This window comes from Scyliorhinus canicula, chromosome 5, assembly GCF_902713615.1.
Source record: "Scyliorhinus canicula chromosome 5, sScyCan1.1, whole genome shotgun sequence".
Lineage (NCBI taxonomy): Eukaryota > Metazoa > Chordata > Chondrichthyes > Carcharhiniformes > Scyliorhinidae > Scyliorhinus > Scyliorhinus canicula.
The window spans coordinates 117,541,915-117,561,871 of NC_052150.1; the positions used below are offsets into that span (position 1 = coordinate 117,541,915).

General features: G+C 47.6%; 1 protein-coding gene across 3 annotated transcripts in view; it reads left to right on the plus strand.

The window, feature by feature from the left end:
* The window catches only part of LOC119966203 (cytoplasmic dynein 1 intermediate chain 1), a 377,588-nt gene that overhangs the window by 219,080 nt on the left and 138,551 nt on the right, over positions 1-19,957 (plus strand). For all 3 annotated transcript variants that reach the window (XM_038797532.1, XM_038797534.1, XM_038797533.1), the window contains exon 10: positions 10,131-10,256. In XM_038797532.1, the coding sequence (XP_038653460.1) occupies positions 10,131-10,256 (126 nt within the window). The remainder of the gene's footprint in view (positions 1-10,130; positions 10,257-19,957) is intronic.

The following is a 19,957-nucleotide window of genomic DNA, read 5'->3' on the forward strand; positions in this document are numbered from 1 at the left end:
TACCCACATAATTACACTTTTCCATTGCCAAATCTATCTTTGTGGCTTTCTAAATCTCCCTTCACTCAAATCCTCCTCTTTCCCCTGTTAGGTTAAAACCCTGTTGACAGTCCTAATTACACTGGCCCCAGCCTGGTTTAAATGGAACCCACCCGAATGGAATAGTTCCCACTTCCTGATTCTTGTGCCTCGAGACGCCAAAGCCCTCCTTCCCACGCAACTCTTGAGACACGTAATTCATCCTTTAATCTTCTTTTTTTTTTATAAATGTTTTTATTCAGTTTTCATATTTTATATTGAACAAATTACAAATTGTTAGGAGAAAGAAAAAAGAAAAAAAACAAACACGCAAAAATTAACATACATATTTACAGGTAAGCATCTTCGTAGTAGTAACTGCGCCCCCCCCCCCCCCTCAACATGTTTATTTAGTTTGGTTTTGGGCCTTAGCTAGCCATCGAACCCCCGTAACGAACCTGTAGCCCCCCCCCCCCCTCCCGCTACCTTCCCCCGACTATTCTTCCTCTTGTACATTGGCCACAAATAGGTCCCGGAACAGTTGCATGAATGGCTCCCACGTTCTGTGGAAGCCGTCGTCCGACCCTCGGATGGCAAATTTGATTTTCTCCATTTGGAGAGATTCCGAGAGGTCGGACAGCCAGTCCGCAGCTCTGGGCGGTGCTGCTGACCGCCAGCCAAACAGGATTCTACGGCGGGCGATCAGGGAGGCAAAGGCAAGGGCGTCCGCCCTCCTCCCCAGGAATAGATCTGGCTGTTCTGAAACCCCGAAGACCGCCACTATCGGGCATGGCTCCACCCTCACTCCCACCACTTTGGACATAACCTCGAAGAAGGCTGTCCAGTACTCCACGAGTCTGGGGCAAGACCAGAACATGTGGGCGTGGTTGGCCGGGCCTCTTTGGCACCGTTCACATCTGTCTTCCACCTCCGGGAAGAACCTACTCATACGGGTTCTTGTTAAGTGGGCTCTATGTACCACTTTTAGTTGCGTCAGGCTGAGCCTTGCGCACGTGGAGGTGGAGTTGACCCTATGCAGTGCTTCGCTCCAGAGTCCCCACCCTATCTCCATCCCCAGGTCGTCCTCCCATTTCCTTCTTGTTGCGTCCAGTACGGTGTCGTCCCTATCTACCAGTCGGTCATACATGTCACTACAGTTCCCTTTCTCTAGGATACTTGCGTCCAGTAGGTCTTCCAGTAGTGTCTGTCGTGGCGGTTGTGGGTACGTCCTTGTCTCCTTTCGTAGGAAGTTTTTGAGCTGCAGGTACCGTAGCTCGTTCCCCCCAGCTAGCTGAAATTTCTCTGTCAGTTCGTCCAGTGTTGCGATCCTGTCGTCCGTGTATAGGTCCCTGACTGTCAGTGTCCCCCCGTCCTGCCTCCACCTTTTGAAGGTGGCGTCGGTCAGTGCTGGTTTGAACCTATGGTTGTTGCAGATGGGAGCCCTGTTCGACATTTTGGTCAGGCCAAGTTGCTGCCGCAGTTGGTTCCAGGATTGGAGGGTGGCTGTCACCACTGGGCTGCTGGAGTGTTTTTTGGGTGGGGATGGGAGTGCTGCCGTGGCGAGGGCCCGAAGGGAGGTTCCCATGCAGGAGGCCTCCTCCGCACGCACCCACTCAGCTTCTGGCTCCTGGATCCATCCCCTTACTCGCTCGGCTGTTGCTGCCCAGTGGTAGAATTGTAGATTCGGGAGGGCTAACCCTCCCCTGGTTTTTGTTTTTTGTAAGACCTTCTTTGGGATCCTAGCATTTTTACCCCCCCATACGAACGCCATGATGAGTTTGTCCAGCGCTTTGAAAAAGGCCTTGGGGATGTAGATCGGAATGGATCTAAACAGGAAGAGGAACCTGGGCAGTACGTTCATTTTGATCGTCTGAACTCTCCCCGCGAGGGAGAGCGGGAGTGTGTTCCATCTTTGCAGGTCCTTTTTAACTTCCTCCGTCAGGCTGGTGAGGTTCCATTTGTGGATCCCTTTCCAGTCATGGGCTATTTGGATCCCCAGGTAGCGGAATTTATGTCGGGCTTGTTTGAACGGCAGCCCCTTTAGTGCTGCCCCCCCCCCCCCCCCCCCCCTTGCGGGTGTACTGGGAAGATCTCACTTTTGCTCATGTTGAGTTTGTAGCCCGAGAAGGCTCCAAACTCTTTCAGGAGCGCGATGATTCCGTCCATGCTGCTTTGTGGGTCCGAGATATAGAGGAGCAGATCATCCGCATAGAGTGAGACTCTGTGCTCTCTACCTCCCCTTCGGATCCCCCTCCAATTTTTTGCTGCCCTGAGCGCGATTGCTAGCGGTTCAATTGCTAGTGCGAACAGCAGCGGGGACAGTGGGCATCCTTGTCTGGTGCCCCTGTGCAGCTGGAAGTATTGGGAGTTGGTATTGTTGGTCTGTACACTCGCCATGGGAGCGTTGTACAGGAGCTTTACCCAAGCGGTGAACCCTGTTCCAAGCCCGAACCGCTCCAGTACCTCTATGAGGTATTTCCACTCGACTCTGTCGAAGGCCTTTTCTGCGTCCAGGGAGACGATCACCTCTTGTGTTCTCTCCCCGGAGGGGGTCATTATCACGTTCAGCAGGCGCCTGATGTTCGCGGTCAGCTGTCTACCTTTGACAAAGCCCGTCTGGTCCTCTGTGACCACCTCAGGTACACAGTCTTCTAGCCTTTTGGCTAGGATTTTGGCCAGTATTTTGGCGTCTGCATTCAGCAGAGATATGGGTCTGTATGACCCACATTCCGTTGGGTCTTTGTCTTTCTTAGGTATCAGCGAGATTGAGGCCTGTGCTAACGTGGGTGGCAACGTGCCCCTAGCTAGCGAGTCTGTGAACATCTCCCGCAGGTGCGGGGCCAGCGCTGCCGCAAATTTTTTGTAGAGTTCCGCCGGGAATCCGTCCGGTCCCGGCGCCTTCCCCGCCTGCATGGAGCTAATGCTCTCCATGATCTCTCCCAGTGCTAGTGGTGCTTCCAGATCCCGTTTTCTGCCCTCTCCCACAACTGGTATGTTCAGTCCGTCAAGAAACCGGTTCATCCCAGCCTTCCCCGTTGGGGGCTCTGAGGTGTACAGCTCTTGGTAGAAGGCCTTGAAGGTTTTGTTAATCCTCTCTGGTTCCGTTTCCAACGTGCCTCTGGTATCTCTGATTTGCGCAATTTCTCTGCTGGCTGCCTGCTTTCTCAGCTGGTGTGCCAACAGGCGGCTGGCTTTGTCTCCGTGTTCGTATAGGGCCCCGCGTGCCTGGCGGAGTTGGTGTACTGCTTTCCTGGTGGAGAGCAGGTCAAAGTTCCTTTGTAATTCTTTTCTCTCCGCCAGGAGTTCTACAGTCGGGGCCTCGGAGTATTTATGGTCTACCTCCAGTATGGAGTCGACCAGCTTCTGCCTAGCCACCCTTTCCTCCCTATCTCTTTGCGCTTTGTAGGCTATGATTTCCCCTCTTAGTACGGCCTTAACCGCTTCCCAGAACGTGGAGGGTGAGACCTCCCCGTTTTGGTTGATCTCAGTGTACTCCGCTATGGCCTGCGCTATCCTTTCGCTGAAGGCCTTGTCAGCTAGTAAGGCACCGTCCAACCTCCATTTGGGGCGCTGGGCCCTTCCCGTCTCTAGCCGCACATCCATGTAGTGTGGAGCGTGGTCTGATATCACAATTGCGGAGTATTCCACCTTGTCTATCTCTGGAAGCACCGTTTTCCCCACCACAAAGAAGTCAATTCTGGTGTACACGTTGTGTACTGGGGAGAAGAAAGAGAATTCTTTCTCCCCCGGGTGGGCGAATCTCCAAGGGTCTACTGCTCCCATCTGCTCCATATAGTGGCTGAGTTCCCTTGCCATGTTTGAGGTTCTCCCCGTTCTGGAGTTTGATCTGTCCGTCGTTGGGTCCTGTACACAGTTGAAGTCCCCCCCCATGATTAGTCGGTGCGTCGCTATGTCCGGGATTTCTGCCATGGTCTTTTGGATGAAGCTCGTGTCGTCCCAGTTGGGCGCGTACACGTTAACTAGAACTACCGGCGCCCCATCCAGGGCCCCGCTGACCATGACATACCGTCCCCCTGGGTCCGTAACCGTCTTTGTCGCCCTAAACATTGTCCTCTTGCCAATCAGGATCGCCACCCCCCTGGCCCTTGCCCCATAACAGGAATGATAGGTTTGTCCCACCCAGCCCTTTCTTACCCGCAGTTGGTCCTGCTCCCTCAAGTGTGTCTCTTGGAGGAAGACTATGTCGGCCCTCATGTTTCTAAGGTGGGTGAGGACTCTAGATCTCTTCACTGGGCCGTTAAGTCCCCTTACGTTCCAGGTGACTATTCTGGTGGGGGGCTTCTGCCCCCTTGCTCCTGTGGGGTTAACCATATTTGTCCGGTGGACGCGCCCCTGCCCTCTGGGGTTTCCCTTTGTTAGGGGGCCGTCCAGGATGTCCACTATCACTGCTCTCCCCATGCGGTCGGGTCCCTGCGCTCCGGGGTTCCCCCTTGTCCCGGGGACACCCGCCATGGCCGTCCACTGTGTGTCCGCCACGCGGGTAGTCCCCTGCACTCCGGGGGGCCCCTTCACCCACAGACCGTACTGGGTGGGTGCTTGCAGCAGTTCCCTGTTTCGAGCCCTTGTCTGTGGCACTTTGTGGCCCTATTCCCTTACTGGCCTCCTTTGTCCCTTCGTCCCTGCATTTCCCCTCCCTGGGGAGGGGAATAAGGAGAGAGAGGAGTTGAACACGTGGCTACAGGGATGGTGCAGGAGGGAGGGTTTTGGTTTCCTGGATAATTGGGGCTCATTCTGGGGTAGGTGGGACCTCTACAAACAGGATGGTCTTCACCTGAACCAGAGGGGTACCAATATCCTGGGGGGGAGATTTGCTAGTGCTCTTCGGGGGGGTTTAAACTAATTCAGCAGGGGGATGGGAACCTAAATTGTAGTCCCAGTGTACAGGATGTTGAGAGTAGTGAGGTCAGGGATAGGGTTAAAAGTTCGAAAGAGGGCACCGGCAAGCAGGACGCTGGTTTGAAGTGTGTCTACTTCAACGCCAGGAGCATCCGGAATAAGGTGGGTGAGCTTGCAGCATGGGTTGGTACCTGGGATCTCGATGTTGTGGCGATTTCGGAGACATGGGTAGAGCAGGGACAGGAATGGTTGTTGCAGGTTCCAGGATTTAGATGTTTCTGTAAGAACAGAGAAGATGGTAAAAGAGGGGGGGGTGTGGCATTGTTAATCAAGGAAAGTATTACGGCGGTAGAAAGGACGCTTGAGGACTCGTCTACTGAGGCAGTATGGGCCGAGGTTAGGAACAGTAGAGGAGAGGTCACCCTGTTGGGAGTTGTCTTTCGACCTCCGAATAGTCCCAGAGATGTAGAGGAAAGGATTGGAAAGATGATTCTTGACAGGAGCGAGAGTAACAGGGTAGTTGTTATGGGGGACTTTAACTTTCCAAATATTGACTGGAAATACTATAGTTCGAGTACTATAGATGGGTCAGTTTTTGTGCAGTGTGTGCAGGAAGGTTTTCTGACACAGTATGTAGACAGGCCAACAAGGGGCGAGGCCACATTGGATTTGGTACTGGGTAATGAACCCGGCCAGGTGTTAGATTTAGATGTAGGTGAGCACTTTGGTGATAGTGATCACAACTCGGTTATGTTTACTTTAGCAATGGGCAGGGATAGGTATATACCGCAAGGCAAGAATTATAGCTGGGGGAAAGGCAATTATGATGCTATTCGGCAAGATTTAGGAGGTATAGGATGGGGAAGGAAACTGCAGGGGATGGGTACAATCGAAATGTGGAGCTTTTTCAAGGAACAGCTACTGCGTGTCCTTGATAAGTATGTACCTGTCAGGCAGGGAGGAAGTTGTCGAGCAAGGGAGCCGTGGTTTACTAAGGAAGTTGAAGCACTTGTCAAGAGGAAGAAGAAGGCTTATGTTAGGATGAGACATGAAGGCTCAGTTAGGGCACTTGAGAGTTACAAGTTAGCCAGGAAGGACCTAAAGGGAGAGTTAAGAAGAGCGAGGAGAGGACACGAAAAGTCGTTGGCGGATAGGATCAAGGAAAACCCTAAGGCTTTCTATAGGTATATCAGGAACAAAAGAATGACTCGAGTAAGATTAGGGCCAATCAAGGATAGTAGTGGAAAGTTGTGTGTTGAATCAGAGGAGATTGGGGAAGCATTAAATGGATATTTTTCGTCAGTGTTTACACTGGAGAAAGACAATGTTGTCGAGGAGAACACTCAGGTTCAGTCGACCAGGCTAGATGGAATTGAGGTTCAAAAGGAGGAGGTGTTAGCAATTTTAGAAAATGTCAAAATAGATAAGTCCCCTGGGCCAGATGGGATTTATCCTAGGATTCTCTGGGAAGCCAGGGAGGAGATTGCAGAGCCTTTGTCCTTGATCTTTATGTCGTCTTTGTCGACAGGAATAGTGCCGGAAGACTGGAGGATAGCAAATGTTGTCCCCTTGTTCAAGAAGGGGAGTAGAGACAACCCTGGTAATTATAGACCTGTGAGCCTTACTTCGGTTGTGGGTAAAATGTTGGAAAAGGTTATAAGAGATAGGGTTTATAATCATCTTGAAAAGAACAAGTTGATTAGCGATACTCAACACGGTTTTGTGAAGGGTAGGTCATGTCTCACAAACCTTATTGAGTTTTTTGAGAAGGTGACCAAACAGGTGGATCAGGGTAAAGCTGTTGATGTGGTGTATATGGATTTCAGTAAGGCGTTTGATAAGGTTCCCCACGGTAGGCTATTGCAGAAAATAAGGAAGTATGGAATTGAAGGTGATTTAGCGGTTTGGATCAGTAATTGGCTAGCTGAAAGAAGACAGAGGGTGGTGGTTGATGGCAAATGTTCATCCTGGAGTTCAGTTACAAGTGGCGTACCGCAAGGATCTGTTTTGGGGCCACTGCTGTTTGTCATTTTTATAAATGACCTGGAAGAGGGTGTAGAAGGATGGGTTAGTAAATTTGCAGATGACACGAAGGTCGGTGGAGTTGTGGATAGTGCTGAAGGATGTTATAGGATACAGAGGGACATAGATAAGCTGCAGAGCTGGGCTGAGAGGTGGCAGATGGAGTTTAATGCGGAAATGTGTGAGGTGGTTCACTTTGGAAGGAGTAACAGGAATGCAGAGTACTGGGCTAATGGCAAGATTCTTGGTAGTGTAGATGAACAGAGAGATCTCGGCATCCAGGTACATAAATCCCTGAAAGTTGCCACCCAGGTTAATAGGGCTGTTAAGAAGGCATATGGTGTGCTAGCCTTTATAAGCAGGGGGATTGAGTTTCGGAACCACAAGGTCATGCTGCAGCTGTACATAACTCTGGTGCGGCCACACCTGGAGTACTGCGTGCAGTTCTGGTCACCACATTATAGGAAGGATGTGGAAGCTTTGGAAAGGGTTCAGAGGAGATTTACTAGGATGTTGCCTGGTATGGAGGGAAGGTCTTACGAGGAAAGGCTCAGGGAATTGAGGTTGTTTTCGTTAGAGAGGAGAAGGCTGAGAGGTGACTTAATAGAGACATATAAGATAGTCAGAGGGTTAGATAGGGTGGACAGTGAGAGTCTTTTTCCTCGGATGGTGATGACCAACACGAGGGGACATAGCTTTAAATTGAGGGGTGAGAGATATAGGACAGATGTCAGAGGCAGTTTCTTTACTCAGAGAGTAGTCGGGGTGTGGAACGCCCTGCCTGCAATAGTAGTAGACTCGCCAACTTTAAGGGCATTTAAGTGGTCACTGGATAGACATATGGATGAAAATGGAATAGTGTAGGTCAGATAGGCTTCAGATGGTTTCACAGGTCGGCGCAACATCGAGGGCCGAAGGGCCCGTACTGCGCTGTAGTGTTCTATGTTCTATGTTCTATGGTCTCTCGCCCCCCGAGTGCCCCCCCCCCCCCCCCCGCTCTATCCCTTTCGGGGATACCCCTGTATACCCCTCCATTGCCCCTCTCTCCCCCATTCCTGTCCCCATTTGCTCTCCCACCTTTGATGGGTGATCCCCCCCCTCCCCTGCCTGGCGCCTTCCCCCCTGTTGGGGGTGCGCTGCGGCCCTGCTCTGTTGCGCGCCCCCTTCGCTAGCTTTCCTGCTAGCACGGTGGCTCCCCTCTCGGAGGTTGCTGTCCCGCTTCCCCTCTCCCCTCTCCAGTACTCCCGTTCCCTCGTGCCGGGGCCTGGCCTCCCACCTGGAGCGGGCCCTTGGGCATTGGGTTGTTTTTCGTTCTAGGTGTTCCTGCCAGGGGGGAGGGGGCTGGCTTTGCCTCGCCCCTCCCCACCCCCCCGTTGGCATGACGTATCTCCTTGCCATGGGCCCCTCGTCCCTACTTCCCATTTATTTTTTCCAGCCCGTGCTCCTCGACGAATCTATTCGCCTCGGCAGGGGCTGTAAAGAAATATTCCTTGTGTTGGTATGTGACCCAGAGTTTTGCTGGGTACAGCATACCAAAACGTACTTTGTTCTTATAGAGAGCTGCTTTCGCTCTGTTGAACTCCGCCCGTCTCTTAGCTATGTCCGCTCCAAAATCCTCGTAGATTCGGATGGCGTGCCCGTCCCAATTGCAGGCTCTATTCTCCTTGGCCCAGCGCAGGATTGTCTCCCTATCCCGGTACCGGTGCAGTCTGGCTATAACTGCTCTCGGTTTTTCCCCTTCCTTGGGCTTCGGGCGCAGTGACCGATGAGCTCTGATCCTTTAATCTTCTTGACCCTGGCCCGTGTTTTGGGTAATAATCCAGAACTGATTACCTTTGATGTTCCCTCCTCAAACTCTCTTAGCAGAACATCATTCCTGGTCCAATCTGTGTCATTCACACATGGGCCATGACAAATTGATCCTAACTTCACCAGCTGCAAGGATACATCCTTAACTTTGGTACTGAACAGGCAATATTCTGTGCTCCTGGTCACTACTGCAGAGAACAGTATCTATCTAAGATTTTTCAGATGGTGGTTTGTCTCACCCTACCAGCCAAAGTGCAGGCACTGATGATGACAGCAGTTCTGCAGCCGTATAGCACTCAGTTGTGTTTTAATTGGCTGAAAAAGGATTTCTTAGCTCTCGCCTAGATGGTAGTCCTGCCTCAGAGACCTGCCAGTCAATCTGCTTGGTTGACAACTCTGTAGTCCAAGCAATGCCAGTGGCAACAGTGGACAGAACTGACCAGACTTCAAGCAGCTCTGAGACGTAAGTCCAGGAGTCTTGGATCAGGTAAGTGTGGAAGGAAGGTTGGGGGGTGCTCATGGAGGAGAGTTGGGTTCAGATAGTGGAGAGCCGGGCAGGTGAGTGACTATGGGCTGCAGACCTTTTGTGAGGGATGGGCACCTGATGGGAAATGGGCAGGTACCCTTTAGAGAAGTGTTCTCTGCCGCAACCACCACCCCACCCCCGAGGCTGAGGAGAGTGGCCTACTGGACTTCCCCACCCACCACTCTACTAAATTTTGAGGCCGAGCAGAAGCAGCTGGTTAAGGCTTGGTTAAGTTTGCCCAAGGCCTCAGCCACCTCCCATAAAATTGTGGATGGGGAGAAGGGCAGCTGAAAGGCCGCCCAGGGTCTCCCTGTCTGCAAAACCATTGATAGGGGGTGGGATGTAAAATTCTGCCTTGTTGCAGCATCTGAATGTGTTGCATTCATAATATTGCTATCAAATGATTAAAGACTGATCAAAAAAAAAAGTGCCTTCATGTCCATTCTCTTGCCCTGTCTGCCTAGTATGAATATACAGTCTTCCCGACTCTAACAATGTGTATTTCAGAGACCTGCAGCTGAACTTGGATGAGTTTTCTTTTAATATATGTTTGCAAAATTATAATTATGAGATAGTTAATGTGCAGACATGGTGCTTTGCGACTGGAGACACTGGTTTTAATTCAATTGTGAGGTTCTTTCCATTGCACTTTATGGGCAAAGCAAAGATTCAGAGTTTGACCCTTCTAAATGAGTAGTAATTTTACTAGAATGCATATTTATCTGACTCCGTTAACATGGAACTAAATTGGACCAAAATCTGTTTGAACTGATGCCACTATCAGATGAGTTCCATTCTACTTAAATTATTTGGAAACCTGTAAAAATATTCATGGATGCTGTGAATTCATTGAACCTAACCCGGTGTATTGATGTCCACAACACGTTATTTGTTTCAGTATCCTGAATTGATGGTTGCTTCCTATAATAACAATGAAGATGCTCCACATGAGCCGGATGGGGTAGCTTTGGTTTGGAATATGAAATTTAAAAAAATCACACCAGAATATATATTCCACTGTCAGGTAAGGCCTCTTTGTTAACAAAACGAGGGACCATCACGTAAATGTATTTTAACACCATTTAAAAAAAAAATGATGTTAAAATTATATAATTAAAAGGACTTCTATTATAGTTGCTACTTTTTAATAATTATCATTTAAATCAGAGGAAAATGTCCATTCCTATATTGTTAACTGTTCTTTAGAATTGTTCAATGTGAGACAAATATATCTTGGCTGAAAAAGTGTGGTAATCCACTTCCTCAACCAGTCATCCAAATCTTCATGCCCACCATATGGAGAAGCATATGCTGTTTGTTTTTGTGCACCTTTAAAAAAATTTTGCTCAGATGCATGTTTTAAAGCAAGTTATTTTCGTTGATGTGAATGGTCATCCTATAGGAGCTTCTATATAAGTCTATGTTTCATTCAGAAGTGCTATTTAATTTTTGGTTAACTTCCCTCATTTCCCTTTCTAAGGGTAGTCTTAGGTATGAAAATCAAGATGATATAAATGTCCTTTTCAAAGGAACTTTTTCAAATTCTCAAATCATTCGTAAAAGTAAATTAGCAGCTTAAATTCTTTTTCTCACACATGCAAATTGGTGTTGGTGGTGAAATTATTTACAAACCACATTGCAGTTGGACTGAGTCGAGCACTAAATCGTTCCTCTTCAGATCATCGAGTCAAGTGTTAAAGAAAATGTAGGTTTGTAAGAACAGCAACAATGTATATTTATATGGTGCTTTTAACAAAATGAAAAGTCCCAAGGCGCTTTGCAGGAGCTTGAGCCACGTGGAAGACATTACGTCAGATGATCAAAAGCTTGGTCAGGAGGGAGGTTTTTAAAAAATTCTTAAAAGAGGCAAATGAGGTAGAAGGGGCAGAGGTGAGAGAACTCCAGAGATTGGGACCTAATTACTGAAAACAAGGTTACTCATGGTAGTGCAGTTATGATTGGCAATGTCCAAGAAGCCAGTTGCAAGGGAGCGTAGACATTTTGGAGGATTGTGAGGCTGGAGGAAATTATAGAGATAGGGAGGAGTAAGGACATGGAGGGCTTTGAAAGCAAGGCTGAGAATTTTAAAATTGAGATGTTGCTTCACCGGAAGTCAATATAGGTCAGGCGATGGGGAGCAGAAATTACTGTGACTTAAGACGCAGGTGGAATGTGGGAGACCATCCAGGTGTGTGTTGGAATAAAGGTAACTAATGGCATGCATGAAGGAAAACACAATAACTATTACAATAAAGATGTCAAAGTAAAATAAAACATTATGAATAACAGAATGATACTGAATTTCAGCTTTGCATTATTGATTGCAAAACAATTATGGAGAAACTGAAACCATTTCCTCTGTAAAGAAAACGGAGTGCAATCTTGGTGAGTACCAAGAGGAAGCTTGAGAGGTAATTTGTAGATTTCAATAACTGAAGGATTGATGGTCTGATGGTAAATAGGTTGGGGTTGGGGACTTCTGGTGGTGGCCATGGAGTGAGTGGTTGCATATTTGGTGGCTCCTGCTCAAGGTGGATTTTGTTGGTCCTTCCCCATCGATATGGGGGTCTTTTTGAGGGCGAAGCGTGTGAGTGCCCAGGGAAGGTAATACTCGTCTGGTACATGGATCAGAGGACAAGAAGTGCTGCGAGAAAGAGAGCAGCTGGAGCAGGGCAGTTTTCATGGTGCGCCACAGGTCAAGATGGCGGAGGGCAAGGGGGCAGTGATGCCCGCCCAGTGGTCGACGGAGCAACTGGTAGAGTTTTTAAATAATAAGTTCCAGCAGCAGAGGAAGGAGGCCTCGGAGGACCTGGCTAAGGTGGTGGAGCCTCTCAGCGCGGCGATTGAGAAAGTGGGGCAGAGGCTGGAGGCTCAGGACTTGGTGATATAGAAGGTGGAGAAGGCAGTGTGGGAGCATGAGGAGCAGATGGCCTTGCTGGCGGCGGAGTTCGGGATGGTGGTGGACAGCCAGAAGAGACTGGGAGTGAAGTTGGAGGACCTGGAGAATCGCTTTAGGCGACAGAATTTGAGGAGAGTCGGGATGCCCAAGGATATCGAGGGAGCAGATTCCTCTAAGTATGTGGCAAGGATGCTGGAGCAGTTGATGGTGGAGGGGGCCTTTAATCAGCCCCTTGACATGCCGCTGCAGGGTATTCAGGTGTGGTCCTCGTTGGGGCAGACTATAAGAAAATGCTGAAGGCGGTGCACACTGAGTTATGTGTTGTCACTGGTTGGGACGTGAAAGAGTTTGGCTCCACCACAGCACACTTGGAACCCAACCTTTCCACCATGGAAGTGGTTGGTAGCACTGCCGCACCGACCCATGGTGGAGCATGTTTTGGTTTCCACTACACTGGTTGAAGTCTCCCATTATCTCAGTGCTGCAGTGAAAGTTCAGAAAGAAATCATGAGATCCCTGGCTATTGGCAAGCTGATGCAAAATTGTGATGAAAAATTAAATAACAAACCGGAAGAGGAAGCTGCACAACATTCCTATCTTCAAATGAGGAGAAGCCCAGCACATCAGGGCAAAGGATGAGGCTGAAGCTTGTGCCAAGGAAACGGCTGAAGCTTTGCAACCATCGACAGTTAGGTGTGCCAAGGGGGTGATCCATCGCTGCATGTTTACTGAGGCCCCCAGCATCGCAGATATTCATCAGTCTTCAGTCAATTAGATTAAATCCATTTCATATGAAGTCACTGGATGCAGCAAAGGTAGTGGCTCTGATACCATTCCCTCAGCAGTTCTGAAGACTAGTGTTCCAGAACAAGCTGTGCCTCAATCAAGCTATTTCAATCCAGACACAACACTTGCATTATCTACATGCCAATGTGTAAACTTGCCCAGCTATATCCTGCCCACAAAAAGAAAACCAATCCAATCTGACCAATCACCATCCCATCAGTTTACTCTCTGTCACTAGCAAAGTGGTGGATGTCAAGAATGTGGGAATTTAACCAGATTAACAGTGAACTTGAGATGGAAATAAAATAACTAACAAGTGACAAGACGAGCAGGCATAGAGGAATAATGAGATGCGGTTTTCCCAGTAGCAGGAGTCTAAAGACATTGAGGTGTTCATGGCCATATCAAAAACATTATTTACCAGAGGTCAGTGGGGCTATACAAATGGTAACTTCTAAAAGTAAAGGATTTGATGGAGTTAGGCAGCAGAATCCACAGAGGGGAATATCAAAGAGATTGAACAGTCTAACTGTCAGCACCCTCATTGGAAATGCAAGCTAGTTTCTGTCCAACAGTCTGAGAAGCTAGTTCCTTCAATAATCCAAGCCACAGAGGCCTAGTCTAGCTCAGGGTTTTTCAAATTGCGAGACATGACCCACGGTGGGTCGCCGACAGATGTCGGGAGGGTCACGGAGTGATTTGTCACGGCGTTCCCGATCACCGGAGAAGCGGCCAACGGCCGTGACTGGCTTTTAAATTGAGAATGCTGCCCGCAACAGGCTTTTAAATGTGAATGATGCAGAGTCTTCCCGCCAGAAGCGGCGGCAGAGAGCATGCCACGTGCCCGGCATGTATACTGACATCACGCGGTCTGTACACCGTGCTTTTGGTGTGAAATCAAGGAGGAGAGATCCCTCCGTTTTTTAGCTGCAAGCAAGCAAGGCACCAGGACTGTGAAGAATTGAAGATGGATCATTTTGTTATATTAAAGAGAGGTCAAGAGACACAAACCGGCCAGGATCTCTCAACTGAATCTGCTGGGGAGAGCTGCCAGGAGAGTTCATGGCAGGACAAAGCAGCGCTGGTGTGAGCTGTATACAGAGCTCAAGGACTTCTGGTGAACATCCTTCAAAGAAAAACTGAAATCGGGATCAAAGCAGTGTAAAGATTTCTTTTTTAAAAAATGTTTTTAATATAAATTTAGAATATCCAATTCATTTTTCCCAATTAAGGGGCAATTTAGTGTGGCCAATCCACCTAACCTGCACATCTTCGGGTTGTGGGGACAAAACCCACGCAAACACAGGGAGAATGTGCAAACTCCACATGGACAGTGACCCAGAGCCGGGATCGAACCTGGGACCTCGGTGCCGTGAGGCAACCATGCTAACCACTGCACCACCATGCTGCCCTTCAAGATGATTTCTTGAGGTATGGCGTTGTTAATTGTGTCAATGCAAATGAGTGTTTAAACCCCTCAAAACTTCAAAGGCATTTGAAGTCTAAGCATGGTGAGTACGAGGACAAACATCTTCATTTTTTTCAAAGGATGCAGTGAAAGCTTAAATCTTAAAGCCCTTAGAAAAAATGTAACATTGAATGACAAAGCACAATTCACTTCTTATAATAATAATATTTATTGTCACAAGTAGGCTTACATTAACACTGCAATGAGGTTACTGTCGGCCCCTAGTCGCCACACTCCGACGCCTGTTCGGGTACGCAGAGGGAGAATTCAGAATGTCCAAATTACCTAACAGCACGTCTTTTGGGACTTGTGGGAGGAAACCGGAGCGCCCAGAACGTGCAGACTCCACACAGACAGTGACCCAAGCCAGGAATCGAACCTGGGATCCCCGTGCAGCTAAAGTGAAAATGCCCCACACTGCATCAGAGAGATTAATTCTCCCTGTAGCATTAGACATGACTCATATAGTCCTGAATGAGAGGTCAGCTGAAAAACTGAAATTGACACAGTGGCTCGCCGAATTTGTGATTTTGCTGGCAATTTAGAAGCCCAGCCTTTTTTTCTTGTTTAAAGTCAGCACAGGAGTTTTCAATACAACTGGATGAAAATAGATGTTTTAGATCGTGCAAACTTGCTAGTTTATGTTAGGTATGTTTGGCACAATTAATTTATTGAGGACTTGCTGTGCTGCCTGACATTACGAACCTGCACGACTGGCACAGAGGTTTTTGAAGCATTGAATAGTCACATGGTTGGGCAGTTCGGACTCGACTGGGTTCATTGCAGAGGAATCGCAAGCGATGAGGTAGCCAACGTGACCAGCTGCTTTCTTAATTCTTCTTATAACTCCGCTGTTTTTCCCAGTCAAGACATTATTTCAAATCATTGTTGTATTCACTGTGATGCTTTGGCATCGAAAATAATTCCATCTTGAAGTGGTGTTGAAAGGAAGTGTGAAAGTCGTGAATTTCACTAAATGCAGCTCATCCAACACCAGTCTTTTTGAGATTGTTATGGGGGCTGAGCAGACTGCTTAATTATTGTCAGAGTTTACAAACTGAGGCATGAAATCCACACTTTCCTCCTTGAGAAATCGTCCCCTCTGGCTGATTCGTTTGGTGATGAAACTTGGATGTTAACCATGTCTTACCTTGCATACATCTTTTGAATTCTAAACTAACTGAACCTCAACGTGCAAGGGAAGGATGATGATTGCTTCAGTACTGTGAAGAAATCAAAGCTTTCCAAAAGTCATTAAACTTTGGCAAGTAGGAGTACAAAGCCAAAACTACTACATGTTCCCCAAACTGCTATGACACATCGAAGAAAACAATGTTAGCAAGGGAACTGTTAATAGGCTGGTAAACCTTATTCACTCGCATCTGGCTGATGAACAGTTTTTGTCACTACTTTCCAGAGGAGAAATTTTAGTTTTTGAAAGAGAAGTGGGTGAAAAATCTTTTTGTGTTTGAGACCCCAGAGTTAGTTATTAACTTGCAGCTGACTCCAAATGAAGCCTCACCTGTGACAGCACATTAAACACACATCACAAATTCATGAGGCTGTCAGCATTTTGAATTAGTGTCTCTGAGGAGTATCCAGTGCTGAGCAAAACAAGCACTTTGTTGCTATTGCCATTCACAATGACCTACATATGCGTGGTTGGCTTTTCCGTCCCAAAGATGAGAACAGCACATAGGAACCACCTGCACTCAGCACCTCATATGCACATTGCCCTCTCCTCCTGTGAACCTGATTGGAGTGAGATCGTGAGGACCAAGCAGGCTCTCCTTTTGCATTAAAATGATGTATTGCGAAGGTCAGCCAGTATGTATCCCGAAAGTTGGCCAGTTGGTAAAAGTGGGTCTCGGGGAAAAACTACAGTTCTAGCTAATACTTAAAGCCATAGCAGAGTACAGAGACGCCTTGCTAAAATACGCAGTTTTGTGCCTTTGTTGAGCCAAGAAGAGACGTTTCCTCAGACTTGGTCACCTAAGCGATATTGTGTGGTAACTATTAACTGCATTTAGCCTATAGAGTTACTAAAATTGAATGGTGTTGGGAAAGGGAGTGTCTCAAGTGAATTCAGGGAATGAGGGTGTATTTTGGGAACAAGAGGTAACTTCAGAAAACAGTGTGTTTAGTTATTCCTATATGCAAGTGTCATAGTGTCTATTATGTTTTTTGTTGTGTGTTCTTTTACTTAATTAAAGATTTTTTATTAATTGTTTGCACAGTGATTGGACTGGTTCCTCACCTGGCTTGTACATGGTTTCTCACATTATTCCAAACAAATATACGCTAAGAACCAGTATTTCATGTTATCCTTCAGGGTTTTGAGACATCGAAACATACAATGAAAATAAAAGCAGGAGGAAGCCATTCTGCCCTTCGACACCCTCGGAGGTAACATGGGTTCTTAACATGTCAACAGTGATATCAAGCTCACTTGTTTAGCAGTAACCTGCTGACCGATGCTTAGCTCTGCTCTACTTGGCCCTTGACCTCATTACAGCCTTGTTCCAAACATGGACAAGAAAGGTGAGGTGAGAATTATTTCCCTTGATATCAAGATGTAGCATTTGGCCAAGTGTACTGTCAAGGGACATTGCAAAATTGAAGTCGGTGGGCATCAGGCAAAAACATTTCTACTGGTTGGGGTCATACCAAGCATAAAGGAAGGTGGTTATCATTGGAGGCCCATCTTCTAGCTCCTGGGACATCTTTTCAGGAGTCCCACAGTGTCAAGTCTTCAACCCAACCACCTTCAGCTGCATCATCAGTGGTTTAAGGAGGTATATCTTTTAAATAAATATAGATATCCTCATGGCTATTTCTAAGATTTTAAAAATTAGACACAGACTTTTTAAAATGGATGAATCGATGTCTGTGTGTGACCCCTAACAAAAGGAGTTGTCTGGCAGTTTTGAAGAAACTTGCACCTCGCTATCTCTAATGACGCATTGTGGGCTGCACATACCAAATTCAAAGAGAGCTATACAAAGGCCATCTGCATTTCATAACCCAGGTTGGCCAATCCCAGAATCGTCTGCTGGGAAAAAGGGCCCCGTCACCTTCCTTTCAGTTGTTAATTGTTGAGACATTTAACCATTTGGAGGCCTAGACATGGATATACATCTTTTGCTATACTGCAAAATCTCAGTCTGCCATTTTTCCATCTGTCCATCAGCAACACAGAAGAGGAGCTCTGGCCAGATTGAATACTTGGGCCGCATCTTCTGAAAATTTCTGTACCATTACTGACCAGACAGATTCATCTCTGCATGCCTATGTCATTGTGTGAAATCAATTCTATTGAAACATTAATTGTACAGCATTGGCTTTCAACCTGCCGACCTCATGAAGGAATGCCTCATTGTACTTTGATTCTAGATCAGGGGTGGGCAGACTTTTCTGTGCAAGGGCCACATTCAGAAATTCACAATTTTAAAGGGCCGCCTAGTATATTAAGTAAAATAATTAATATTTAAAATAGCCAAAATAAAAGGTATTTAAAGAAAAAAAAAGCAATTAATTTTTATTAATTAATATTTTAAAGTAGAAACTACACATGAAACACATGTTGTGCCGAGCAATGATCACCCTACTCAAGTCAACGTATCCACCCTATACCAGTAACCCAACAGCACCCCCCATTAACCTTAATTTAAAAAAAAAATTACAAAATAAAAAAAAAAAATTTTTTTTTTCTTATGACTTGATCTTCGTGGGCCCCCGCAGGCCGTAGTTTGCCCACCCCTGTTCTAGATGCTGAAACCCACGTGAAACACCATTTATTTCTTCTCTGCAGCATAATTCTTTCTTTTCTCTATCGCTTGAAGGCCCTGCATTGGACTGCAACACCTCATCCTGGGTGGCAGCAGACTGAGCAAGCTGTCTGTGAAGCAACAGCAAAAGCATTGATAAGTGGCAGTGATGGCAACCCAAATTCTGTTGGTACTAATGCCAGGGGGCATATGTTGTGACTCCCTCTTTGTGTCTTGAGTGTGTGCAAATAATCTAATGTTTTGAATTCACCTTATCTCGAGTTTGCTGTGGGGTTATTTCTAGAAAGTGGATTACAGTAAAACCGAGAAATTGGGAAAAATGCCACCACGTAAGCAAATCAAAAACAGCTTTTGTTTACGATGAGGTGGTGAAAGGAAAGATCAGTGCTATTTAAATTAACCACCTGCCTGTCCATGACAAAGTAGCTCAATACCATCTTCCCAAGAGTAACTGGAGATGGGCAACAAAAATCTGACCTTGCTAGCAATGCTTACATTTCATGAAACAAAAAAGGCTCAGGGGGGATGTCTGCTGTCATGAGTGCACTTCTCGATACTCGACAGGCTCGCAGCAGTCTAGCACAATGCACTTCAGCAGATTATTTGGGCTGGTTTAGCACAGTGGGCTAAATAGCTTGCTTGCAATTCAGAACAAGGCCAGCAGCGCGGGTTCAATTTCTGTACCAGCCTCCCCGAACAGGTGCCAGAATGTGGCGACTAGGGGCTTTTCACAGTAACTTAATTGAAGCCTACTTGTGACGATTATTATTATTATAATATTAGGATTGCTGAGGTGCCATACAAAGGGATTAGCATAGGCTCCATGGAGCAAGAACCTGGGGACCCCTCTCAGGATGGCTGATTTTGGGCTGCCATCACTGCCACTTCACCATGTCTAAAGCAACGCCCATGCAGCAACCATGAGCAATGCTTTGGACTCCTGAAGTGTGGGTGCTGTACTGCTCTGGAGGGGCCCTCCAGTATACCGCCGGAAGGGTCTCCCACAGCTCGGTGACTACTGCATCCTCCACAACTTCGCACAGCAGAGGGGCGATGTGCTCATCCGACCTGGAGGATGCAGAGGGGCATAGATGAGCAGGTCTTGAGGCACAGGAGTCCGCATAACATGTGCGACGGGCGCTCTGATCGCTTCCAGGTTCACCGACGAGGGGCTGGCGACGGGCACGGGCATTGTATTCCACCTCGGTTGACCTATCCTCCCATGAACACCCTCCCTGCACTCTTTCCCCCCCCCCCCCCCCCCCCCCCCCCCCCCCCACCCTCCTTTGCAACCCCCTCTGTGATGTTGCTTCACAGCCGGCTTACTTCATCTGCTGCCAACCATGATGAGGTGCTGCAGTCTGATGCAGGGCTTTAACGGCTGAGAGCTGCTCAAGGGCATCCTCCATAGCGATCTGCAGTCACCCCCAGTTGAATTCAGCAATCTTCCACCAGCAGCGCTTCAGTCACCGGGGTAGCATTCTCTTTTTCTCTCTCTCTCTTCCCCCCCCCCCCCCCCCCCCCCCCCCAATCACCAAAATCATTTTTTCTTATTCTTTCATGGGACGTGGGCATCCCTGGCTACCAGGGATTTTATTGCCCATCCGTAATTTCCTTGACCCGGTGTTGGTAAGCCCCACAATGAACCGTTGTAGTTCATGTGATGTAGTTGCACCCACAGTGCTCTTAGGATGACAGTTCCAGGATTTTGACTCAGTGACAAGTGAAGGAACAGCAATATAGTCAAAATGGTGCTTGGTTTAGAGGGGAACTTAGCAAGTTCT